Raw genomic sequence first — 27,167 nt, 5'->3', positions numbered from 1 at the left:
TTAAGCCGCGAATACAAAACATGTTCAAAGAGGTCGCCATCTGCTGCTATACAACTCTGGCATCTCTTTATCAGATTTTTTGTGACGTTCTTGACCATGGTTTTGGGAATGGAGATACAAATTTGCATTATTTTTTTAGACTGCCTGATGTTGTGGTTGGTGCCTGGTATACATGACTTGACGTACCCCCAAAGAAAAAAAATCAAGGGGGTTTAAATCTGGAGACCTTGCTGGCCAAGCAATGGGCCCGTGCCGCCCTATCCACTGCTGCGGGAAAACGCTTTGCTGCTTGCGTGCGCAGGAGCTCCATCATGCTGATACCAGATATCTTTAGTCCTAGCCAGTGGAACTTCGCACAGAAAATCTTGAAGTGTTCCATCCAAGATATAGTTGACATATCGTTCGCCTGTAAGTGTGCTGTCGAAGAAGACAGGTCCGATTACAGTACCACCGTGAATGCCAGACCACACATTGAAAGACCACTGATATTGGTTCTTGTAACTCCAATAGTGAGCGTCGTGGATGTTCACTTGAGCATTGCGCGAGAAGTTAGCTTCGTCGGTCCCAAGTAACTTGTTAACGAAGCCTGGGTCTTCTTCTGTCTTGATTAAGATCAAGTTTGCAAAGTCTGTGCGATTCTGGAAGTCGCGAGGCTCCACTGCTTGGTGCAGCTGCACGTGGAAGGGATGAAGTTGTCTCTTCTTTAGTATTCTCTACACCGAAGGTTTCGAGACACCAGCTTCAGCACCCACACTACGGACACTTGCCTGGGGGTCTGCAGAAAACTTGGACACGATATCCCTCTCCACTTCCTCGCCCAAAACTGAAGATTTGTGCCGTTTCGTGGTAAATGTCCCATTCTCTTTCAGCGTTTCATATGTACGCACAATGGTCATTGAGCTTGGCCGCGTACCTAGATGGTAGCGTTGAAACAGCTTAACTGCCTGCCTTCTGTGTCCGCGTGATGCACCTAGGGCCAGAACCATATCCGCTCGTTGCTCATTCGAGTACGGCATGTCAGCTGCTTACACAGATTAAAACAATGTAACGTTGCTGCCCAGAACACGAAGGGTTACGGGTGTCTGAGGAGCACCTGAACAAAGACAACTCGTCAGGAATGGTTCGCACGACGCAGACGCTTTGTGGGGTCTCATTTTGTTGAAACTGCGAAATTGCAGGAGTCGTCGGGGCCTTTCATCGTTCTGTCACGTTTCGCCCTTTCTGCATGAATCAGAATCAAACTGCTGTTTTTTTTTCCTCGCAGTCGTGACCGCTTTATCACCGCGGTAGCGCTCGGCCAGCAGCGTGCATTTGCACCGTCATTCAACGAAAGACGGACGCCCAAACATCGGCCACTTTCAAAGCACCCTGTCGCTTCCCCGTGGCAGCTGCAGGCGACCTCGTTCACCGGTTGCACGCTTGAAAGCAGCACTATAGCAGTGCGCTCGCGGTCCGTCACGTGGCCTCTTTTCAAATTTCGCGGGCTTTCTTTACAACGCGGAAAAAATAACACCGCGAGATGTATCGTACAGCAAACAATTCAGGCCGTGGTTCCTAAAAGTGCTCTACAGCTCAGTGTTCATATTTTGGGTTTTCAACCAATAATTAAAACGTTATGTAATTAAAAATAATTAACTCATTAGTTTAGGGAAAATTAAAAATAGCCTGAGTATCTATAGGCTAGTGCGAGTAGTATACGTTTGGTCCAATTTGCCTCTGAAGTGCCTTTCATTGTCAAAGTCTTGGCTCAAGTTATGTGGGACAACCTGTATAGCCGCAAACGGTGCCATAGAAGACGAGACACGGGCTGGAGACAAGGCATTTGACTCGCCCTCGGTTCCTGACTCTGACGCCCTTTGCAGTTAAATAAACTTGACCATCTATGCTGCGGAGAACCATCATTTCCTGCTGCCTTCCTATGTTTTTTTTTTTATGATTCTGAGCAGATTTCAATTAGTCTCAGTAGTTCTATTTTTACTACCCTTCGAAGGTACCAAGAAACATCTTCAATAATATTTTGCCTTTATTTCGCCCGGTATTGGTATAATTTCATGCGAATAGAATGACCACGTAGCGCCGACTAAATCTGAAATCGTTTTACATTCAAGCACACAGAAACAAACCGAACCGCAGATGTAAGTGCCACAGTGCGCAAAGCGTGTTGAAGGTGATGTAACGTGACGAACAGGGTTACGTGCACCGCTGGCTATCGTACAGCTTGTATTTTTCTGGGCCACATTCGTTGTCATAGTATTGCAGGCACTCGTCCGACACAGATTCCTTGGAGTCTACCTTTACCCATATGATACATTCTGCAAACGATGAAAAAATAAAATCAGTGCTGGTTACAAAGATGATGGAGACTATATCACAGCACTTTAAGGGTCGCTTCTGCAAAGTACTTGATAATATTCACTGAAATTGCACTTTTGGGCAACTGAACATGTTGCTTATCGCACGATATATATATATATATATATATATATATATATATATATATATATATATATATAGGCAGCAGAGTATATATATATATAGGCAGCAGAGTATAAAAATAAGGACGATGCGACATTTGGTCGCTGCCTTCATAATTACCTTTTCTGTAGCGGCAGACATCATAACATGGCTAGTGAGATCAATTACAACAGTAATTAAAGAAATTAAATTAATAAGCCTTTGAATTAGTGCAGGCAGGTGGTGTGGTCAACTGGGAAAATTGGAGCCCTTCCTTCAAAGAGCCCAGCGAAACCGAAACGCGGAAGAGCTCAACCGTCGTATTCTTCCGAGACGGCCAGGATTATCTAGCGTCGCTATATCACCATCGATCGACTTCGCTCAAAAAAGTATGTGCGGGCAACGCTTGAGATTATAGCACGCGTGGTGCACCGCAACACGAAACGAATCCTTTAGTTTTCCGGAAAGTGCGGTTGCTATAACCGCCAAAAAGCTCATATGTATCTATTTAAGTGCGCTGGGTTTCTGGCGAGAAACTCCACTTACGCTGAGTGCCGGAGAGGGGAAATATGCCCCCGAAGCAGCTGTGACCGTCAAAGAAGAGCATCTGAGCCGTGCCATGTGACTCGGTGTCTGAAAGGCACAGGAACTTTTTCAGTGTGCAGGAGTACAAATGAAACCACGCCGCAAAATTCAGGAGCGCGCCTGTGTCAGTGGCGCGCCCATTGCCGTTCGTGTAAACTCAGGCGCCTGAACATGAGCTGCCATAAACCGATCGTGCATAGGTATTAGAGGTTGGTAACCGGCAGCACACAGATTGGATGTGGCTCGCCAGCATGGAGGAAGGGGAAAGAACAAGGAGGGAGCGTCGCGTGATTCCGCTAGCTTCACCAAGACAACTTCCTCTGACGCCACCTATCCTGACCAGTGCGCAGTGACTCCTGGGTAGGATTAGGCCGCCGCAGCAGACGCAAGCAAAGCGAGCCGACCAATATAGTAGCGCTGCCCTATCACGTGAACGGGGCGTATTTCTTCCTTAAATTTTGCATGACTAGGTTTCGAGATTGTCACGTGACGCTCCCTCCTAGGTTTTTCCTTCCCCCATGCCCGGGAGCAGTATCTGATCTCCGATGTGAACTCATTCAGGCCTTCCCTGCATCCCATGTCGCGTTCTTCACGACAAAATTTCTAAGTGTGCACGGTTCTTTTGATATCTGGTTGGATGAGGAATGCCAAGTAATTTGGCCAGTTTTCGCGCTAAAATAAGAGATCTGCACATTAATTGCAACGAATGAAGTCACAGACAAAGTACAGAACAATAAGCAATGTCGCTAACCCGGGCATGAAGCCACCCTACAAACATGTATTTTTCTTTCTTTTTCTTTTTTTCGGGGCGACGCTTTCGCACATTTCAAAGGGTGGTAGTTAATTGTCAGACTTTAGCATTGCCTGTACTTCCATCTTCAATAAGCACTTTTTCAATAATTAATTGAGCGCAAACACACGGCACATTCACACACGCACACACCCAGACAAAGATTATAGGCAGAAGCACAAGAGAGGCAAAGATTCTATACAGAAATACAAGAAAGACAGCACGTGAGGTTTTAGAGGCTTTTTTTAATTGCAAACGATGAGCATCGTTGTATAAGCGCACCATCGTTATCTTTATTTCCCCAACGAAATCCGGTTTATCACTTCTAGGCTGTGAGAGTGGAAACAAGGAGAGAAAAAGAAAAGTGTGTTCTTCATAATACGTGCAGTTGGGTTCGTTGGTGTTAATGCGCGCATATGCCACAAGATGTATATATTCAAGCATTCGTGCGACGAATAAACAGTTGGAAATGAGCGTTGTACGTGTTTGGTGCCTGGGTGTGTGGGTGTGTGCGTGTGTGAATGTGCCGTGTGTTTACGCTCAAATAATTTTTGAAACGGCTTACCAACTAACCCAGCAACAAGTTCTTTTACAGTTCAATAAGCACCATCGTCTCGCAGTATTGCTGCACTAGGGAAATGTGACGCGTTGCACAGCTTAGCCGCCTGACGCGTGTAACGACACTTCGCACCAGCCATTGGTTCCTGGAGTTGAATGTTGCAATGCCACCTCGCCACCTACAAAGGACTCCGCCCCCCCCCCCCCATTGTGTAGCCGCTGGTGCTGGGAATCGAACCCTCGACCTCGGGTTCAACAGCAGAACAACCATAACCACTTTACCAACGCGGCAGGTACGTGTGACCGCATCCGCACTGACTCAACGGCATTAATTGTAGATATAATCGAGGCTGCAGCTTTGTGACCTCACAGTGCTAATTCGAAGCAAATATACTAAAAAGAAGCTCCTGAGGCCCAACGATTCAACTGCCGCTGCTGTGCTGTTGAGAAAATAGATAACAAAATTTGTCTTACTACCACTTATGACGACAGTAATGCATGGTTATCTATTACGACTGGCTAGAACGGAAATTAAGAGTTTCAAGACACCGAGCAATTAAGAAGAAAAAAAGTGCATGCATTGGAGTTCACTTACCTCCGCAAGGACCGAAGGGAAAGTTTCCAGATTCGGAAGCGGTAATATTGACGCAGTAGTCGACCTTATAACCGCTGGTAAGTAAGAAAAAAGATGGAAATAAGGAAATAAACAGGTTTGAAACGGCCATAAGTCGACCAAACTCTTTCTCGCAGCACGCAAGAAATGAAGCCTATACTTAAACTATGCAATTGAATCAACAGTATACAGATGCATCGAAGGAGTCTGTATGACTTAGAAGGGGAGGAAGCCTTGTGTCCTGCGGCTAAGCTCTCGGTGGTCATTTTCACGTTAATTTCACGAGCAAGTGGAGTTCGCACCCAATCGAAAGCGGCCCTAATGCAATGTGAGCCCCCTCCGCCGGCACTGCCACGGATCGTCCGCTCAAGTTCGCCAAGTGGCGCATCGCAAGACAAAGCTTGCCTCCCCACGTGCAACCCGGCGCCGCATTCGTTGTTTATTAACAGCGTCTTTTGACGAGCTATCGTCAGCCTGTCTGATGTCCACTGCAGGACGAAGGCCACTTCCAGTGATCTCCAACTCACCCTGTCCTGCGCGAGCTCGTTCCATTTTATGTCTCCGAATGTTCTTTAAATTTCGTCGCACCACCTAACCCTTGGTCGTCCCCGTCCGCCCTTCCCGTCTCGTGGCATCCCTTCCGATGTTCTAACATGACCATCATTTGTCTGTCCAGCTCATGACGGGGCCTGCCCAGGTCCATTTTCTTCCTTTTAACATCTACTGGGATATTGATTGCCCCTGTTTCTGGTTGCACCTGCATCCGATATGCAGCACTAAGTCGGCCGCTAGGCTGAGTTGGTCACATTTGACACACCGTAACTTGTTAGGAGCTAAAATAATGGAACATTTTGTTACGCAGAATGGTAGACAACGTCCTTGACTTTAACCATAGACATCTTTTTTTTTAATTAAAAGTGGCATCTTTTTTTAAAAACTATTGTCAAACTACGGTATTTTTTGGTAAATTGTATACGTTTCAGTATAACTTTTAAAGTACAACTGTGCGTGGCAAAGCCAAGAAAGTTATATTAAAATAAAGCGCAAATACCAAAGAGAATAACCACCGAGTTTTATTCTCCCCAAAGTACCTGAATTACGTGTATTTTGGCCTGTTTACCATGTTTGTGGTTTACCATGTTTGTGAGGGGCCAGCGCGCGTGACGGATGAAGAAAGAGAGTTTAGGCGCCAGTGGCTCCTGATATCGACAGAATCCCCGTTCGCTCTCTTTCATCTTCGTTGGCTCTATCGGTTACGCCACCGACGCCTACGGCGACAACGCTCAACGCAAGAATGTGCGCCTAAGAGCTGCGCCCTAAAAAAAAAAAAAAAAAAAAAAAAAGTTGTGACAACAGCTTTGGTCAGCGCACTCCGCGTGTCACAAGTAACTTGGTCTTTCTTCTCCTGAACATAAATTTTTCACCTGTAGCAGCAATAAGAGCCAGCACAACCGTTCTAGCATGCTTCAGTTAATGCGTCGTGCCCATAAACATCCGAATCACCACCACATGGCAACGCCAAGGTGGCGGCCGATGCGTTTTGCTGGAGTCTTTGGTCTGCCATCATGTTACACTACGACGAAATGCTGTCTTTCGGAGCGTCGGCGTCGTCGTCGGCCTAGTATGACCAGATGGTCCGGCGACATCGTCGGCCGACCGTCTGCGTCTGCCTCGTGTCTGCGTCGGCGTAGTTCTGTAATGTAAACGCGCCTCAACAGCACCGGTCTGAACCGGTTCATCTTTCACCGATGGAGAGCACTACCACCAAAGTGGCGGAGAGAAGAACAACCACGCTCACAGGCGGTGAGCAGTCCTCAGCAGGCCACACCTTTTTCCATTGAGCGGCCGTGTTCGATCGTTTATTTCTTCCACACTATTTTACATTCTGAGAGCTCTCAGCGACGGACATTCCCATTCCAATCTCATCAGAGCAAGCAAGTAAGCTTGGCCTACTCACCCGTCCTGGCTCTGGTAGTGAAAAGTGAAGACGGCTTTGTCCTCCTCAGGGATGAACACTGGACGCTCGGCTGTCATGCACTTCTCGCTGGGATCGTCGACCGAGCTGAAGTAGGCGACGGTGTCTTGCATCGTTGCCACAGCCTGTAGCAAGGTTGCCGTGTCATCCTGAAATGAAAATTCCGGCAGAACCTAGCTCACTAAAAACGTCGACGTTAACACATTTGCCATTACAACAATGTAGAGACACTATTTCGACACTATATTATTGCCAAAAGTTTGAGGAACTCTTGAGCTTCACCTTCATTAGCATAACGCGATAGCGTAATCAGAATCCGTTCTGATCGCCTTCTCAATCGCTAGCCTAGCTTCCCTTCTCGGTGGACACCTCAGCCGTGCCGCAAGGAAAGGAACCTCTGTGCACGCAACATAGGCCCTTTCAAACTGTCCTAGAATGCCTACTGCAAGTGCAGTTGCGAATTGTCCACTGCGCCCTAATGCATCCTTTTACCAATTCGCAAAGTACCTACTACGCGTCCGTAAGGCAACACGCGCAGCTGCGTATCTGCCCACTTCGCCGATGCTGTTTCCGATGATGATGATTAATTATGCCTGAGCGCTTTGTCATGGGTAGGCCTTTAAACCGCCCACTCGTTTCGCGACTCATATGTTTTGACACATGGTGAAATTGTACGCTTCAGCCACGCAATATTACATGAGTTCAGGCCCGTAGCTAGGGGGGCGGGGGGCCTAGCGCCCTGGCTCCCCCGAAATTTTGCCGAAGTATGTGTTTTTACCAAAAATAAATAATGAAAAAGGTTTTTTCTCAAATAGTCAAGGTTTTCAGCAAGTCCCCCCCCCCCCCCCCCGAAAAAAATCCCTGGCTACGAGCATGCATGAGTTAATGACACTCCTCGCGCCAGTTAACATTCACATACTGCTTCTTTCCGAAGCAATTTCGAGCAGTGGCGTGATTCTCTGGTAGAACGCCTGCTTGCCGCGCAGAAGGCCTGTATTCGATTCTCAGCCGGGCCAGACATTTTTTTTTATTATTTTATTTGCATCTCTTTCGAATGTTCGCTCACGGAAAACGCTGATTTCTCACTCTCTACTAACGATGCCGACGCCGAAAGCGGAATTTCTGCGAAACGAGCTCTTTAACGTTATCGCGTTAAAATGTGTCTTTTATGAGGCGCGTACAGTAACCACGCCCCCCTGTCAAGATTCCATCTGAACACGCTGCGTCATCAAGCGGCGCCACTGCAAAGTTCGCGTGTTAATTCAGGCATTCTCAGCGCACCGATGTGTGCGATCGAATGCTAATTTTCCCGTGCTGCCAGTGCACATTCGTGGCGCAGTTCTAAAGCGCCAGGCTATAGTGTCGCACAATCCGTATGATGCGGATTTGATTCCGCGCAACACTGGGAAAATTTTAAAGGATTATGTGCAAATGAACAGCGGCCGCGAAAGAAGTTAGTAGGCACACACGCACATGACTTAATGTGGGCCGAATTGCATTTGAAAATTCGGAATTTTTGAGAGCCAGAACCACGATATGACCATGAGGAACACAGAACTAGAGCACTTCGGGTTAATTCGACCACATGTGACTCTTTAACATGTAACTAAATGTCATAAATACAGGGACGTTATTTTCCTTTTTTGAATTTCACCCCTATATAAAAGCGGCCGCCGTATCCTGTTATCGAACCCGCTACCTTTGGCGCCGCAATGAAATAGCCACTAAGCCACCACAGCGTGTGGTAGCTTAGTTGCTATAAGAATGCTAATCACGTTAATGTGCCTTCACAAGGACACGATTTCCTTTCTTTTTTTAATACGACGGAACTCAATGCGCTCAACGCTCGTGTCTCGACACGTTCCTGAGCTGGTCGCAGGAGAAGCGACTCGCTGAACTGGAATCGGGAAACCAACTGGCGACCCTAGACCACGCCCGGAGATGTCAAGTGCTGCCCTGGAGAGTGATCCCACCCACCGTAATCACAAGCGACCTGCATTTCAATAAATGTTTATTCTCTCTCTTTCTCTCTCGTTCTCGTCTTCCACGAAATATCTGCGAGATATCTGCAGGACCACTGGCACCGAAATTTCAAATTCGGCATGTTCAGGTTGTACCATGCTCGTGCATACGTAGATGCCACCGATGAAGCATTAGTGGCGAACAGGGCTGGGTAAAGATACTTTGAAATTGTATCGCGATACGATACAAGATACTCAGGCAAGAAGTACTTGAGATACAGATACAAGGTACCGCAACAGTGATTGTATCCGATACGATACATTCCAGTTGTATCAATACTTCGATACATTCGCAAATTTGTTATTATCGATCTATAATGTAGCACTAAACGCCTATGCAAAAGAATGCTCGCTTGAAAATTTATTAACTGCGACCTATTTTGTTTCATTTGAATAAAATGTCTGTTATTATCTCAAAAGTTTTGTATTTCTCGCTCAAGATATATTAGTTTCATTCCGGAACAACTTATTGGCGGTGATTTAGCTGCTTAACGTGACAGCTCTTTGTATACTTCGCTAATAGCGGTTTTTGCTTGTCGCTTGTGAAATTGGTAGCAGTCGCTGCTCTGCTTGACGACGCGCTATAGCGGGTTGCCATCTCATCACAAGAACTTCAATAAGAAGCTTCCGCACGATGGTGCAAACACCGTTGTGGAATTCTACCTTGCCCGTAAACGTATTACGGCTTTCGCAATACCGGATCACAGGACAAGTGTACTTTAGCAAGAGCGCTGGTAGCGACATTCTTTGCGACGCATCGTGTTTACGTAGAGGACATAAAACTGCAATGACTTTTATATCCTACTAATTTGCTGGCGTAGAGCGTTCGTTGGCGACGTACTCAATAATGCGCAATCTTTTAACAATATTTATTCTACGAGAGAACATGTGCAGCCCAGGAACATGTCAGACGTATTGTATAGTTGCACAAAGCGCCGCAGGACACCGCCACTAATCGCACTATATTGCCACTTATAGCCCCGATTACCTGGTGATTATTAACAGTAAAAGCATTTAGCGAAGCCTAAAAACTGGAAACAAATATGTCTAAGTAAAATAGAAAAGCGGTTCCGTGTCAAACACAATGAATAAGTATAGAAACCGATACAGCGGCACCCCCCAGAGCTAATAATAATTGTTGCATTTTACGTCCCAAAATCACGATATGATTGTGAGAGACACAGTAGTGCAGAGCTCCGGAAATGTCAACCCCCTGGGGTTCTAATACCTAAATATAAGCACACAGGCCCCTAGCATTTTGCCTCCATTCAAATGAGGCCGCCGCGACCTTCGGACTAGCAGTCAAGCACCATAACCTCTAGACCCCCGCGGGGGTAAGCATTTAGGGCAAGACCACAGAAAAATCAGTGCCCATGGCGAATAGCGCAAAACGGCTCTTTGGGACGCTCATGAGAAAAACGGAGCATTTGGTGGAAACATGTTTCTCCTATTCCTTTGCCAATAGCTTTAAGATGACTCTTAATAATTTACGTTATTATAATGGAAACTGAATTTCTTTATGTGACCAAGTAGTAAGCAGAATTTCTGTTACTGCATACTCCAGGCACGCGCAGATTATTATGTATCTGTTCTCAACATCGACTTGACATAACAGTAACCTCAAGTGGAATATATGTTCGCAAACAGTAGCAGAAACGACGCAGACAGTTAAAAGTAAGAATAAAGCAGAGAGCTTACGTTGCCAGCACGTGAAAGACATATGGCAGTAAGCAGACCGGAAAAAACAATACAGAAACATAGATCATGTGTGGGATGGCAAAGAAGGACAGCTTAGAACGAACTTGTGCTAACAATCAAATTATGATTTAAAAACTCATGGAATAAAAGAAAAAGAGACGTACGCCAAGATAGCTTGTGTTAGCTGAAAGCTTGCTCTGTTAGATCCAGTATCGGTACCGATGATGCTATCGCTGTTAGAATCTTACTTACATATACGTCAATCTCATTACATGTAAGTCAAACATACATCTACGAGTTCCTTCAAGTCGGCGACGTGTGAAAGCCACGAGACGCAAAGCAACCCTATTCTAGCATTCTTCAGACCTCGTAACGAAGCACAACGCAAGAGAAACTTCGATAACGACACTACAGCGGCATCAGAAGGTGTGCAAATGACGCTGCACACATTGGGTACGCGGCACAGGACAGTGGCTAAGAGCCAACTGTCATGGCACTCACACAACTAAAGAGAAAAAAAAAACGAGAAAACAAAAGGTCGGCTGGGTGTAGACATTCGCGCGCTTGTCTGTCGAGACGACACAAGCGCTACCACGTGATTCTGTTCCATCAGTAGGGACGCTGAGAGCTCATCGCCTGCCCTCGCTGGATAACTCTGGCGGAAAGATAAAATAATGTCACTGCCTTTAGTTATATTCTGATGGCTTAGCGGCTGCAGTATCAGCATGAGAAGCGGAGTTCAGTCAACGTTTATTATTTCGCACGGTGGTGTTACGATCGCAGTATCGTGTATCTTAAAATACGCGATATATTCTTCAATGTATCGGAAATACAGATACCGATACACGTCTTGCGAGACGTATAGCGATACAGATACAAGATACCCAATGAGTATCTAAGATAGTATCGAAGGTACATGTATCTTCGATATTGCCCAGCACTGGTGGCGAACCTTGCCGCCTGTGACATGATGCTCCCGCGATAGGAGAGTCAGTTCACTTCAGGGGTGACCATCCTTTGGGATTGCATTGTGATGTGATCTTTTATTGCGATAGCAATTATATGGACAGTCTCGGCTGGAAAATGTCCGTCCCCGTCGCTGTCATTCACCGTATATGTATAAGTATGTATATATATAGAAAGGCCACGATGAAAAATAATTAAGAAATTCTTCCCGACGCGCGGAATCGAACGGGCGACCTCTCGCTTTGCAGCCCGCCGCGTTAGACGTTAGGCCACGCCAGCACCGTCTCTCAGCCTGCTAACGGCGAGCTATTTATATTGGCCTCGAGGAGTTACGGAGTCGCCCTCTATCGGACGCGCCTCGATTGCGTGCTAGGCAGGATACCGCCGGCGCGCTCCCCATAGGTTTTGCTGTCGGCGCTCTACAAAAACGCCTCGCGGAAGCCCTCCAGGGCATTTCTGTAAGTACTTTCGAAATGAGCTGTGTTCTGTACTGTCAAAATAATCATTTTCGACGAACTCAAAGCACAAGATAGTCTACAGTCGCTGTCTCTTTGCAGAAAACCGAGCACCCGCTTCACGCTATCACCGCGTTGGAGACCCCTGAACCGGCTTCTTGCGTGAAAGGTAGTCACTCGCTGAGTGCAGACTATGTGAAATATCTCGTTAGAGTAGACTGCCTGTATAACCAAACAGAGCATAACAGAAAGAAGCCTCAAGCCAGCGATCGCACGGGTTCGCGACGACTGATGGTGCCTCTGCATGTATGAGCGTCTGGCATGTATGTTCGTACTGATGGTTTCGCTTTTGCTACGATCGCGTTTTGGCACCGCGCTGTGAACTTTACGCCGCAAAATATGAGAATTTGTGAGTAAACAAACAACTACTGTTGCGCGGACGCTAACAGAGCAGTTCAAAAACAATTTCCTTACAACTGCGGCTTCGGTGCGCATGGCAACTTTGTGATCTGCCGTCCCGACGATTCAGTGTTTTTTTTTTCTTTTTCGGTCTAAATTCGGGTACGTTTCAATGTCATTTGACAAGTTGTCTCGCACTGCGTATTGATCGGTCTTCTCAGCGGGCAAATGCCGCTGCTTCTGTTTCTTTATTCAGCGCATTCGTTTCGTTTGGTGCTCACAGAAAACGTGAGCAAATGCGACGCCTCTTTTCAATGCTCCTTAATTATCGTTCCGTTTGCATTCCAGTGAACTTGCCGCTCTCTGTCATCAAAAAATTCATAGACCAAAGCTTCACCACTTCGAGATTGCTGGTGGAAGAAGAACCAGTCTATACGAGACCGAGCATGTAGCAGCATGCGACGCCTAGAAAAAGAAAGAAAATACAGTAACGTTTGCCGGATTTGTTCTGCAAACGTCGGCTGTGAACTAGGACCCACATGAACTTGAAATAGCGGTGAATAAAATAGAACTTATTGCAGCAACTAGCAGCCGCAAAGCAGGATAGTAATTATTTGGCGTGTACCCCAGCAATTTTGGCAGCAGTGTCGTGTCTAACGCCAACAGGGTGGCATCTTTTCCACGTAAATAAATAAGGCTCCAAGAAAATACATGGGGTTGGCCGGTGGGCCGATCATCGGTGGGCCGCTCACGGAGGCAATGCAAAATTTATGTAGCTTATGAAGCAATGCATGCCTCATCAAATGGGAAGGTTGCCCGTCGGCGTCCCGCGTCGGCGGCGCCAACACGAGCGATGCAAAAAATAATCGTCACGTGATGGTGTCACCATATGACGTCACAGATCGCCAAAATATGTAGCGTCATTATGACGTCACATAATGTTACGTCACATGATGACGTATTCACACGTCATGGTCGCTTTGCATTGCCTCCGGGATCGGTCACGGAGGCCGTGCAAAACCGCGTTAGGTGCAGAACGCTTTTGGAGGGGGGCGCGGGAGAATCAGTACATCGACTGACAAGAAGATGGCTTTCGCCTTCTAGTCATCTTTAACGAATGCATAAGGGACCCTGTGGGGTTTTTTAAATTTAACGTATCTAAACAATGACTTGCGCATCTGCAGCCGATTTTGTGGACGCTGAGCACGGGGCCGACGATCAAGAGGTCGCATTGGAGGGTTCTGAGACGGCATCGCACGTGGTAAAAGGTAGCGCTTTTACCATCCTGTGGCAGATAAGCATCATTTGCCGGCGGGAAGCGCGCGCGAGCCATCGTCTCAGTGCGCGCTGTCTGCTACTCACCGAACATCGCAGGCCCGACGCAGTAACAAAAGTCTTCGCCGCGGAAGTGCTTGTTGCACACAAGACTCGTAACGGATGACTACTTGCCGGTTCTTAGCTTTACAACCCATGCTTCACGCTGTTTCTTGTCCCGCGTGCAGGCAGACACTGGGCTCCTTTGCGTAAGCGCGGCACTGCGGCACCGAGCGGTAGAGCCCCATGTTCGTCGCCTTCGGAGGCAGCCACTCTATTACAATGGCTTCAATTGAGCAGAAAATGAGAGAAAACTTCCGAATTTGAACACACCGCAGCGCATGTGGGACTTGAAACTCGTTTTCAAAGCACGCGGCAGTGCGCCACAAGCAGCCGACGCGGCCGCTCAGACCACGTGATCCTGCCAAGCACGTCACGCCGACGGTGGCGCCGGCGTTTCCAGTGGTGGGCCTCGAGGCCAATATACCATGTAATTCAGCATGCTTTCTTAGTGGCCACATAGATGGCGCGACGTGCGCGCGTGTTGCGCGCTTTAAAGATCGTCGCCCCGCCCCTGCGAACGCCGTTCCTCTTCGCTCTACAGGGCGTCGTCGCTTTCGTGCGCTTATCTCAAGGAAAGAAGGGGCGGCCGGTGAGGTGCTTCGCTTCGCTCGCTGCAGCGGCCGCGTTTGCGAAAGGAGCGCGCTGTTCGAATAGAAATAAGTAACAACTGTGACAATTAGTTCGCGCTCGTCTTGTGTGTACCTGTTCGTTTGTTTCGTGCATCCTGCTTTATGTTTGAGCAGTGCGCTTCAAGTGTCGAGCTGTGACGCATTAGTTCGCGCTCGTCCTGTGTGCGTTCTTTTCGTGCGTCCTTTGGGCTCGAGCGACGCGCTGGAAATTTCGAGCTGCTTTCCGTTCCTCGCGTTACATTACAATTTATTGCTATCGCAATCATTGCTTCGCCGTTGCGGCGAAACTGTGACTTTTTTTTTATCATAAATGTACTTAAGGAAAGGTGGGGCCTATGTGCAGCACCGGCTACTCCTTCTACAGAATAGTTGTCGCCGTAAAGTTGTCAACACATAAGTGGACAAATAAATACATGGACGAACATTCACATACTCAGTCTCAGTACTGCAACAGAAATACTCACGAGGCAGGAGAGTTCGTACGGCATAAATGTCCACAAAATCGAAGTGTCCACACGTAACAGAAGGGTTCACCAAGACGTTCACGCAGCAGATACAGCGCACTTGCAAATTTTCTCTAAACTACCGCACTATACAGCCCTACTGGCGGAAACAAATGCCGCATAAACACGAAAAGACAAGAAACATGTAACCAAGAGTGCATGTTAATAATTAACAATGACAGCAATAATTTTTACCTGATTTAGTACGTTTTGCGGTATTTGTGATTCCTCCGAAAATTGTACTAATGCGCGCGCAACGATCTCTTGAGATTTTTTCTGACAGCCACGCATCCAAAATTTTTCATGATGATAGTGGCCGTCTATCCAAACTTAGTACTTTTTGCAAAAGCTTCTTGCGGGGAGCACAACATTTTTTTACAGTGTAGAAGAAGCTGCTCTACGTCTTCTTCAGCCTCTTCACAAGAGCATGTAGCGCTGTAAGTTTTTCATATCCTGCATAGGAAGCCCTTAGCACAGGCAGCGCATAGCCGAAACCTATGAATTATTAAAGGAAAAATTGCCACCAAACCATTAGCAGCACAAAGCTACAATGAAATCTACACGAATTTCTCAGAAAGTAAAGCTTCTTAGTTTCAATTTTTACTTTCATAACCCTTCCGCCATTTTACAGGATTCTGCAGAACCGATTTGCAGTATTCCTGTCAATTATCGTTTTCAAAAATCGGCAAATTTTGATCGGTATGTTGAATTCTATTGCAGGATAAATATTGTATAATTGAGAGCTCTGCGCACCATTTTTACGAACAAGTTTCCTTGAACAATCGGCCGCATAGTTTGTTCAAGAAACATCGCGCATCATTCGCCGCTAAAGATACTAGTGACAAATCACTCTCTTGATGCACCGCACGTGCCGTGCTGTCAGCTGTGTCGTTTCCAATGATTTCACAGTGACTTGGAATTCAGTGGAAAATTATGTCGTGAACATAAATCTTTCGCTGTGGCGTACGTCTTCGGTATCGTACGCCAATGTCGAGATGTGAATCAAAGGGTTGTTTACGGGCAAGCGTTCTGCACAGTTCTGTCAGATGCTCCGAAAAAACTTGAGGCCACATCTGAAGAGAATCACTTTGAGAATCACAGATGCGCAGCGTATGAGTGCGTAAACCGCTTTCATCACCGCGAAGTCTGTCTCTAAAGTTAAGCGAAAGGTGAACTCAAGGTTAGGTCCCCGCCAACTGAGAGAAACCCAAGTAGTAGAGGGACTTGAGGACAAGCAAAAAGAGAAGGGCTTAACATATTAAAAGCAACGCATAGGGTCTGTGAGGGACACACTAAATGGGAGAGCTCCAAGTTAATTACACTAACCCCTGGGCCACGATTTTGTAGCGATGCATTTTCCAATGCAATTCCGTTTCGCGCTTAATAACTTGGCCGTGAACGGCTGACGATAAGAGTGGCATAGGATCCAGTTGAAAGCACAGCTACAAAATCGAGGCCCTCGGATTTTAGAAAAGAATTGTATCTAAATCTATACACATCCGCGTTATTGCATTTGGCGTACATCGGAAAGTGGCCACCGCGGCGTGCAATCGAACCTTCGACTACGATGGCAGGATGCCCCAGCCACTGAGTCACAGCGGCAGTTGAAGCTTTGAGAACAAATTCCAGGACGAAAATATTGCTTCATCGGTGAAACAAAAGGCAACGTATTAAATATTGTATTTAAAGCTACCGCCCGTTCATATGCTGCCAAGAAGCCAGCTAACGTTCTTTCTTGCTTTTTTGTGTGTGTGCGCGTAAGAACGAAAGCACTTACATAATCCGTCAACGTGCGCAGAGTAGCGGCCTTGAGTGCTATTACCCGTGGCCAAATGTTGCCATGGCGACTAACCCGTTGTTGCAACTATATGCCTAGACTTATGTAAGGCATGGTAAACAGTGCGACATAAAGGCGACACCGTGGTATCTCCAATTCTATGACCGTTTCAAAATACTCTGTGGATGTTTTAAAAACAAAACGTCCCTAGAATACAACCGCGCCGTCATTCATGCGCAAGTCATTATCAGAGTGCAACAATGCGCCAGCAGTTTTTCCTCATAGCTGCTTCCTGAACGCTTGCCACCGGTTTTCAAGAAGCGGCGGGACATCCTTAAAGGTCAACTCCGGCGATTTTTCGAGGTCTATGGATCTCAATTAAATTCGCTGGGTACGTTCCCTTTCACGTTCCCGTTATTTATGCCAAATTACAAGCTGGAGACACATGCAGATTCATTGCAAATGAATTTTATTGATTGCCCCGACTCTCCCTACCTCGCTTCCCAGAATTGTTGGCAACATTGTGTGCGTGACGTAATTTTTGTTAAAGCGGAAGTGACGGAACCGAGGGGCCCCTAGAGCGTCTGCTATCCGCAAGGCAACAATCGCGTGTGTTTGGCGAGCGCTTCGTTGGCTGAGCGTGTGCATTTCAGTTCCTTGTGGTAATGCGTGCGATGGGTGGCAAGTGGTGTCGCGTTGTGGGCTGCACACGATTCCCCGTTGGCAGTCACGAAACACTCGCACCTAACGATTACCCTGCGTCTCTATATTAGAGTGTTTTAGCTAGCAATGCCGGCTTACCGCACGGAAAGTACGGTAATACCGTACCGGCTAAAGCATGCACATGCGTGAACATCACCGAAACACTCCGTGACCGGGCCTATGAGGGCGCATCGTGCGAAACAACGTAACCTATCTAGTAACGTTGGTGCGAAAGGCGGCTCATACTTGGCTTATATTAAATTCCTTCGGCCGTACCAACGCGATGTTGAACGCCGCTATTGCCAAACTTATGCACTCTTCCCATAGCAATATTAAGAAGCTTTAGTTAGTCCGCGAACTTCTCAGCAATAACATTTTACCTGATCACGGCACCACAAACTTGAGCGGCCTGGACAGGTGGTGCCGTATGGCGGTGGAATGCGCAACCAGGCAAGCAAAGAGCTAAACAGGTGTGTTCCAGTTCATCGAAAAGGAATGGCCATTATAGTTGGCCTCCAAATGCGTCGGAATCGCTGCTGTCATTTTCAGACAGCTCAGCTTGTGCTCGTGCGACGGTCAGTCACACACAAGATGTCCGACGGAGTCACCTTTCAACTGAGCGTCTGCTTTTCGCCGCTTTCGCAGCTTTCACACTGCGCGCTGGTAGCGCTGGCGGGGCCGCCATTCCTTGCATGATTTCCGGCTTTGTCTCCACTTATACGTCATGCGAAGACAGTATGCTCGCTTGGGTATCGGTTTCGGTGTTGCGCTTTCTTGCTTATTTAAAATTATTCTCCAATTTGCCGAGTATTTCTGCTATCGGGCCCGTGACAGGAGCGTCTCAGGAACATAAAAGCACCATTACTTTGACATGGCCAAAAAATCGCCGGAGTTGGCCTTTAACTTATTCCGTCGAGGGTTTCTTTCAGAATGACTATCTCGGAACTCTACAACGGTGCGAGTCCTGCAAACGCGCCTACGTTCTTTTAGCACACATGTCTAACAAGTGACGTCTTTGAAAGTAATCTGCATGGCATCTGATATTCACCCCATGGTTTACTGATATGATATAACCGCGTATAAGTGTCCCGAAGCAACGCTATAGGGCTAACGGAGACGCCGTATGCGTATACAGGGTGTCGGAACGAAATGTTTTTCGTTTCGGTTTTAGTTTCGTTCCACCGCAAAAAGTTCCGTTCCGTTTCTGTTCCGGAACGAAAAAAAAAATGTTCCGTAACGGTTCGTAACGGTTTTTTTATGCAAAAATTTTAAGGTAATCATAAAGAACATTGGATTTGTGATGTAGTTACTTGTGATTCAGCGGAAGTAACTGTACCACGAATTCCTACCAACTAGCACAAACCAGTATTAATTTCAAAGTAGTATTTATTTTCTCAAAAGACAAATACGATTTTTTTTTTAGTCGGCTCAATTATTTGTGTCAAGGGAGTGAGCACGATCTCAGAAGCAGCACATCATTGAGTGTACTCTCTGATGTGCGAGACCGCTGTTCTGATAAAAAGATCGCCAGGCCTGCGCGGAACACGCAGCACAGTCGCAACGAAAGCTGGAAGAGCGGACTTCGTAGAGCCCGTTGGAGTCTCTTGGGGCAATAATACAAGTACGCGTGTGAGGTACCTCTATGCCATAAATCATCCCAATTTTTCGGAAGTAGAGAAATTCCCACTATGCCATTTTTCGTCATTCTTCGGAGTCTCGTGGTACACGCTACACATCTGTAAGGCATTATGGGCACTTTGTGCTGTGGCTGACGACGATGAAGAATTATGGCTGAGCATCTTGCAGTGAGTGGGAAGCAGTATTGCGGAATGGGCGCCTCTATTCCATTCCAATTCCATTCCGGGGAATTAGAACTTGCCGCAATTCCATTCCTTTCAATTCCTCGGAATGAAAAAGCTTAGCCCATTCCCACTCCGGGAATGGCCGGGCAGTTCAATTCCATCCCTGTAGTTCCTCAACGTAGGAAAGGCATCTTATAGTTTTATCGAGTTAAGAATGAACTCCCCATAAAGCTGATGTCATCAGATGCATTAAGAACTGCAAAAGTACGCAAAACAGGTTAACAAGGTCGAGGGATAGTAGCTTGGTGACATATCTCGTGCAGTAGAACCACCCTACCAATTCCCATAGGGGCAGTTCTTCCGCTACCTATATTATTTGCATGGTCAGCATGTTTGAACGAATGGTGGTGTTTTAATGTTGTTTAAGCTTAAATGTATTAATGCTAAAATGACGACATAGCGTATTTTTATGCTGACAAAAGTAGTATTCAAGAAGACTGAGCAGCTTTTCCACGCGTCTGGAGCGGTCGCGAATATGGAGAAAACTAAGATTTGGTTAATGGGGAATAAGATCCTCTAGATCTGCTGGTATTAGTCGGAACAGTGCACCGCTCGGGCACCTTGTGCCTTTGTATTGAATATGGAACACTGGACCGCACTGCTCGTCAGCACTCACGCTTGTCAAGCGCGCCTCGCTAGCATGAATGGCGTGAGGAGAACTTTCTGTGTTCGCCTGTGCGTAGGTGCGCAATGTCTTCCTTGTCGCAAAGGTTATTTACGTGTGTCAGGTACTAAACTGCTCGTGCGATACAGATCAGGCTGTGCATAGAGTATTCGCCACTTTCGTGTGGGGGTATCAATGGGAACCAACGCGCAGGGATAACTTGCTGCTCCCTTCGGTATCTGCTGGGATAATGTATTTGTTTGTACACTAACTTACGCCTCGGTTTCCAGTAGGCGCATTGCTTATAAATGTACCGTGCTTGTAATCAGCCAAGCCATTTTAAAAATACTGCCTTATTGTTAAGTTCGAGGCTCTGACTTACTAATGCTTGAAGTTTGAAAAACAGCATGTAGAAGAAAACGTGTTCTATTTTCGGAAAAAGACGTAATTCTATTCCTATTCCATTCCGTGCAAAAGGCGCTTAATTCCATTTCCATTATATTCCTCCAAGCGTTGTCTCCATTCCATTCCGGGGTCACGAAAATGTGGAATGATTCCGCAGTCATTCCAATTCTGGTGGGGCAACTCCGCAACACTGGTGGGAAGCATTAAAGAACACACTCTTTGCGCTGTTAGCATTGCGTGATGACTGGTTGTTATTTTACTCTTTTGCCACGCTATATTACATATATTAACACGATTCCTAGCCCGACATGACGCCTGTATACAGTATTTTTGCGAAGGAGTTAGAAGCACCAGCGTGGCACTGTGGTGGAAGACCCGACTGCCACGCAGAGGGCGCGGGTTTAAATCCCATCCGATCCTAGAAATTTGTTCCTCATTAAATTTTTTCTTATATCACGGGATAGCGTTCACGGACACCGGCGGTGGCGGACAACAATGGCGCCAAAATCAGCTGTTGTGATCTCATAACAGCTTTCACTGTAACAAACTTCAGCGCCGACAATGCCCTCTTTACCCTGGCCTGCGCGACAGGCACGGAAAAGTCCACTTGCGGTAACATAAACATCTCTGGTTGCCACTGTTTTCGTTTTTCGCACAATTTCAACATATCTTTGATTTTGCAATTCCTGCCTGAGGTACGCGCTAATACTGTACCCTGAGATATGCTCACAATGCATGAGCTCAGTTGCCCCGGATTGGGAAGTTTTCTCGTGAACCGAAAAACGATTGAAAAAATTTCGGTTTCACTCCGGAACGAAATAATAGATAAAGTTTCGGTTACGTTTTCGTTCCGGTCGAAAATATCGTTTTTTTCGTTTTTCGTTTTCGGTTTTTGTTCCGTTCCGACACCCTGTGCGTATAAAAGCGCCCCCCCCCCCCCCTCGAATCCGGCGAGTATTCACTTTTATCATTCACGGTTCCTTCGCCTCACTCAGATGGGTTCTGCTCAAATCACAGTCGCCAAACATCTGCCCACATTAGCACGGTCGTTACAAATCAATTCAGTAAATAGATAAAACGCTGGTTACGCACAGTACACGCAAGAAAATATTTAGCAATATAGCGCGAGCGTAGTGTAGGCGAAGTGAGCATATCCTGCGGGATATGCTCACTTAATTCCTGTGGGGCCTGTGGGAGCATGTCAGGGCCGCCCTTTAGGCCCTCTAAGCCGCACCGCCTGTCGTCGCCTAATAACGACGGCAAGTGGCGAGATTGGCGACAGTACGCGCAAGAACCCAAAGTACTCTCCCATGCGGGCATATGATGTTCCCATCAGTAGGATACATGCTCTGCCAGCTTTATATTCGGTACAAGAACAGGCGTAGATTAAGATGTTTCATTTGCTAAGTGCTGGGTATTTTTCCTTTTATGGGAGCCCACGCATCCGCTGTGGGGAATAAGCATTATGAATAAAAAAAGTTATAATCACATTTGCGGTACAGCTTTAAAAAGAAAAAGAAGACGCCATGAGTGCATATACATTGGTCTATATAGCTATTTGCGAAGTTGCGTGATGGCGCCTCGCGGATAAGCAAGGCAGGGCGTGTGCCAGGAAGGCCCAAGCCCTGCCTTTTGTGCGAATACAGCTGCCGATCTCGCCGTTATCCTGAAGGTAAATTTGAACTTAATAACGGCAGCTCACTTTAGCGTGATAATGCCACAGGCGCGTCCGGCATATAAATGTGCGCATTCGCTCCCCTCCACTAGCCGGTATAAGGCGCTGGTATGACGCGCGGTCGACGCTCGCGCGATATTAAAAAAAGAATTGGGAGGGTACGAAGACGCAGTTAGGAGCTGTCCAGTTGCACCAACAGTATAGTGGCGATGCTGTGCTAGATTTAATTGCCAACATTATAACGAGCACACGATTGCCGTAGGGATGCCTGCAAAACACAGACGAAAACCGCAAGTGCAATAAAAAGTTGATTGCTTGCTCCATCTACTTCAGTGCACCTGTGCGGCACCGGCTGGCATGAAGAACCAACCGCGGAAGCAAGCGTTATGGAACGAATTAAGTTTCCATGGCCACAACGCACTAATGCATACCGACCGGCGACTCGCTTCCATGAACAGCCGAGGCACTGAGGACCAGAAGCACTGCAGAAACGAGCAGGACCGCCATCGCTATGGACTTCGAAACCACGATAGGCATGCCAGTGAGGGCGGTGCTTATATACACGCGTGTCAGGCCACCACGTGGACCCATCAGGGCTTCACATTAACAATGACACGCGACTATCGTGTATTTTTTCAAGTGGACGACGAACGCTATAAATAGGGTCAACAGTCTTCCAACACGAAAACAGCACAAGTACTGCGTGTTTCGAGTCGTCTTTTCTCATTCCGGATCATTTGAGCTGCGCACGACGAGATCTGTCACATGCCATGCGGCCACGCTGATTTGGCGCGCCTATTAAGTTAGCGCACATGTCTGTGATTTGTAGCCTAAAGCTGGCAAAACACAAACGTCCGAATCGATGCACCATACATAAAGAACTGGATGAATGCTCTGACGTACTAGTGGTAAGTCTATTATGCCACCGCATCGCCGGATATTGTCGGGACTGTGCGTGATTACACGTGCGCATACACATAGTCGAAATACGCAGGGCGGGCACCGAACCTATAACTGACAAAAGAACGCGCAATTTCTGCTTAGCGATAACAGGAAGCTATTGTGCCGCAGTTGCCTCCCTGCCGCCCGCCCTGTATATAATTAAAAGCACCGCTAGCAGAAATTTCCGTACTGCACTCGACTTTTGGAGCCTCTGGGGTAAAGAGACCTTACATATGATGCTAACCCTGCTCCTTATCTGACATGTATGATCAATGTACAGTACACTGTACTCTGTAACTGGTTGATGATTGAATAAACTTTCTAAACTTTCTAAACATGGCGTGCACATTTACACTCCTGCGCGCATTTTTGCTGAAGTAGCAAAGAGTCTCGACACTTGAGATGCACGATAAAAAAAAACTTGGAGGGTCCTTGAGCTTCACCAGGGCTGGGAAAAGATACTTTGAAATTGTATCGCGATACGGTACAAGATACTCAGGTAAAAAGTATTGGAGGTACAGATACAAGATACTGCCGCGGTAATTGTATCCGATATGATACTTGGCAATTGTATCTTAAGATACTTCGATACATTCTCAAATATGTTATTATAGATCCATATAATGTAGTAGCAAACGCCTATACACGAAAATAACTGCCTGAAAATTTCTTAACTATGCCCCATTTTGTTTTACTTGAAAGAAATGTCTGTTAGTATCTCAAAAGTTCTGCCCTTCTTGCTCAAAGTACTTTAGTTTCCTTCCAAAACAACTTATTTTGGCTTGTTTTATCTTCTTCACAGGACAACTCTTTGTACACTTCGCTGACAGCGGTACTTGCTTGTAATTTTTGTAATTGATGGGAGTCGCTGCTCAGCTCGCTGACCAGCTAACGGGTTGCTATATAATCACAATAACGTCAATAAGAAGCCTTCGCATGACGGCGCAGATACCGGTGTAGACTTTTACGTTGTCCGTAAAAGACAGTTTGCATAATACCGTATATCCGGACAGGTTGCAGCAGCAACAACGCTGGTAGCGACTTTTTTTCCGTTTTTTTTTTTTTGGGGGGGGGGGGGGGGGTAGTGTATACGGGGTTTGAGACCGTTCGCTAGCGGCCCGGCCGGCATACATGACCGTCTCCGTACCATTTGTCTTTATTTTCTAAATAAGTATGTTCGTGAGCTACACAGACATGACTGGTCTCAAGCATTTCTTTCGTGAGGAAGATATGGTCACCATGTGCTGAAACATAACCGTGGAACAAAAACTCTACATTTCAATCCGCGTCCAGATTTCACTCGTTGTGCACATCGGTATCGATGTTTCTCGAATCCTGACTCCAAATCCCCTTCAGAAATGACCTATATATGTGATATGGGAAAGGCTTCCTTTCAAATGGCAACGTCATTTTGTTCAAACTCTCTCCGACACGACCATATTCACTGTCCCGGCCCTTGGAGCTAAACTTTGTGACTGCGGCCCGCCGGCTCTAAGCTGAGTTTGAGACCGCTGGTACATGCGTAGATGACGTAAAACTGCAACGAATTTCCATGTTCTACTTAGCTACTGGCGTAAGGGATTCTTTGTTGATATACTCACTAACGTGCAATCTTTCAGCAATTTTTCTTCAACGAGAGAACATGCGCAACACAGAAATGTCTCAGACGTGTTGTATAGTTGCACAAAGCGTCGCAGGACACCGCCGCTATTCGCGCTGTTGCCGCTTATAGCTCCCATTACGTGGCGATTAGTAATACGAAAAATATTTAAGAAGGCCTAAAAGAGGAAAACAAATATAAGCAAAATAGAGAGGTGGTTGTGTATCAAACATTCACATTCAGTGAGTACAGAAACACAATACAGACGGCGTCCTTAATAGCTATATGAGCATGAAGTATCGTCAACTTACCCGTTGAGACAATAGAAAATTCAGCGCCTATGGAAAATTGCCCGAAACGGCTTGTTGGGACGCTCATGAGCAAAACGGAGCATTCAGTAAAACAACGTTTCTTGAATCCCCTTCCTAATATCTTTAAGATGGCTTCTAATGATTTCCACTATTATAATGCAAGCTCAATTTCGCTCTTTTCTTAAGCGGTAAGCAGAATATTTTGTACTGTATACTCAAGGCACGCCAACATAATAATATATTTGTTTTCAAAATCGCCTTGGCAACCTGCAAATATGTAAACAGTAGTAGAAAAAAAAACAGACAGTTACAAGAAGAATAAACAGAAATCTTATTTTGGGAACGCATGACAAAAGAAATACTGCAGTGACCAGACCGGAAAAACTGTGCAGAGACCTATAGGTAATGTATGTGATGCAAAGTAACAACTAAGAAAGCACTTGCGCCAGTATTCAAATTATGATTTCATAGAGTCCTTCTATAAATGTAGATAGAAGTGAAAAATACGGTACGTCAAGATATTTTCTGTTAGGTAAACGCTTGCTCTATTAGATCTAGCATCAGTACCAGTGGTGCCAAAGTTGTTAGTATCTAATCTGCATATAAGTTAACTCATTGCATGCAAGTCAAACTTACATCCACCAGATCCTTCAAATCGCTCATATGTAAAATCCACGAGACGCAAAGCAACCCCATTCTTGCACATATCACATTTCGTTACAGAGCAAGACGCAAGAAAATCTTCAATAACGACACTGTAACAACATCAGAATTTGCGCGATAGACGCCGCACGCAGTAGAGTACGCGTCGCAGGACAGTGGCTAAGAGCAAGTGACGCGGCATTGGCGCAACTAAAAAGAAAAATCGAAAAAAAATTACACCATTTCCCGCTAAAGGGGACCATGAGGCGATGCGAAGCCGGAGCACTTGCACGATCGCGTTCCGTTGGCGTTCTTTGGGCATGCTACCGACCTCGCGTCGTGGAACGCGAAGAGGAAGGCTACGCGCGTCTTGTCTTCCCTCTAGCCTGGCCGTTAATTCTCACAGGGCGAGCGGGGAACGTAGTCGGCAGGCGTGCGAGAGGGGGCAGCGTAGGAGAGGAGAGAGAGGGGGAGGGGACGCGCATGCGCTGGTGCTCATCGCGGCGTTGCGCAGGAGAGAATTTCGGCATGTCTAGCCCGAGTTTCAGAGGAAGAGTGAAAGGGGGAGAGGGGAAGAGGAGAGGGGGAGGGGATAGAGGAAGTGGAGATGGGGAGGGGAGAGGGGAAGTGGAGAGGGGAAGTGGAGAGGGGGATGGGGAGAGGGGAAGTGGAGAGGGGGAGGGGAGAGGGGATGGAAGAGGGTATGTGCATGCGCAGTAAGGGTGGTCACGCCGCCCACCACCACCACCGGCTTGAACTCCGCCATAAGATACTTCGCATCTAAAAAATACGTGGGCTGGGCGTAGACGTCCGCGCGCTTGTTTTCCTGGTCTTCTGCCCTCACTGGATGACTCTGGCGTAAAAATAAAATAACGTCACTGCCCTTAGACTTATTCAGATGGCTTAGTGGCACCAGTACCGGCTTGAGAAGCTTGGCCAGTGATTATTGCTTCGCACGGTTGTGTTGCGATAGAAGTATCTTGTATCTTAATATACACGATACATTATCGAATGTATCGCAAATACAGATACAGATACTCGTCTTTCTAGACGTATCGCGATACAGATACAAGATACCTAGAGAGTATCTAAGATAGTATCTAAGATACATGTATCTTCGATACTGCCCAGCACTGCTGCTTCGCCTTCAAGAGCACGGTATAACGCCATAGTGTAATCGGGCCCCGTTCGCATCGCCTTCTCAAGTACGTACTAGCCTGGCTTCGGTTCTCAGTGGACGCCTCAGCGGTGCCGCAAGGAAAGGAACTTCTGTGCGCGTAACATTGGCCATTTCTAACCATCCTAGAATGCCTACTGCAAGTACAGTTGCGAAGTGCCCACTACGCCACAATTCCTCCTTTTGCGAATAGACGAAGTACACACACTACGTGCCCGTAAGGCAACACGCGCACCTGCTCGGCTGCACACTTTGCTGATGCTGTTGATGAGGATGGTGATTAATTATACCTGAGCGCTTTATAATGGGTGCGCCTTTAAACCACCCACTTGTTGAGCAGTTCGCACGTTTGACGCCTGGTGCGATTCTGCGCTTCTGCCACGTAATATTACAATGCGTTAAGGAGACTCCTCGCATTACATGACATTCGGGTAAGGTTTTCGTTTT

The 27,167-nt window shown here is 46.7% G+C and overlaps 1 protein-coding gene across 1 annotated transcript; it reads right to left on the bottom strand.

The window, feature by feature from the left end:
- Nucleotides 1-2,024: 2,024 nt before the first annotated feature.
- LOC119386216 (uncharacterized) lies at nucleotides 2,025-7,120 on the bottom strand. The gene is made up of 4 exons (XM_037653553.2): nucleotides 6,958-7,120; nucleotides 4,983-5,056; nucleotides 3,001-3,087; nucleotides 2,025-2,312 (listed from the first exon to the last, which is right to left on the bottom strand). Exons 1-4 carry the CDS (start codon nucleotides 7,086-7,088, stop codon nucleotides 2,191-2,193), a joined length of 414 nt encoding a protein of 137 aa, XP_037509481.2. The 5' UTR covers nucleotides 7,089-7,120; the 3' UTR covers nucleotides 2,025-2,190.
- Nucleotides 7,121-27,167: the final 20,047 nt, after the last annotated feature.

This window comes from Rhipicephalus sanguineus, chromosome 1 (genome assembly GCF_013339695.2).
Source record: "Rhipicephalus sanguineus isolate Rsan-2018 chromosome 1, BIME_Rsan_1.4, whole genome shotgun sequence".
Lineage (NCBI taxonomy): Eukaryota > Metazoa > Arthropoda > Arachnida > Ixodida > Ixodidae > Rhipicephalus > Rhipicephalus sanguineus.
The sequence above is the reverse complement of the archived record's forward strand: the minus strand, read 5'-3'. Positions and strand labels throughout refer to the sequence as shown.

Excerpts from the sequence above, each read along its gene's own strand:
- LOC119386216 (XM_037653553.2), bottom strand. The coding sequence starts at position 7,088 with ATGCAAGACACCGTCGCCTACTTCAGCTCGGTCGACGATCCCAGCGAG. Across the intron at positions 5,057-6,957 it reads CACTACCAGAGCCAGGACGG|CGGTTATAAGGTCGACTACT; the intron begins GTGAGTAGGCCA and ends CTTACTTACCAG. Across the intron at positions 3,088-4,982 it reads TCCCTTCGGTCCTTGCGGAG|ACACCGAGTCACATGGCACG; the intron begins GTAAGTGAACTC and ends TGTGCCTTTCAG.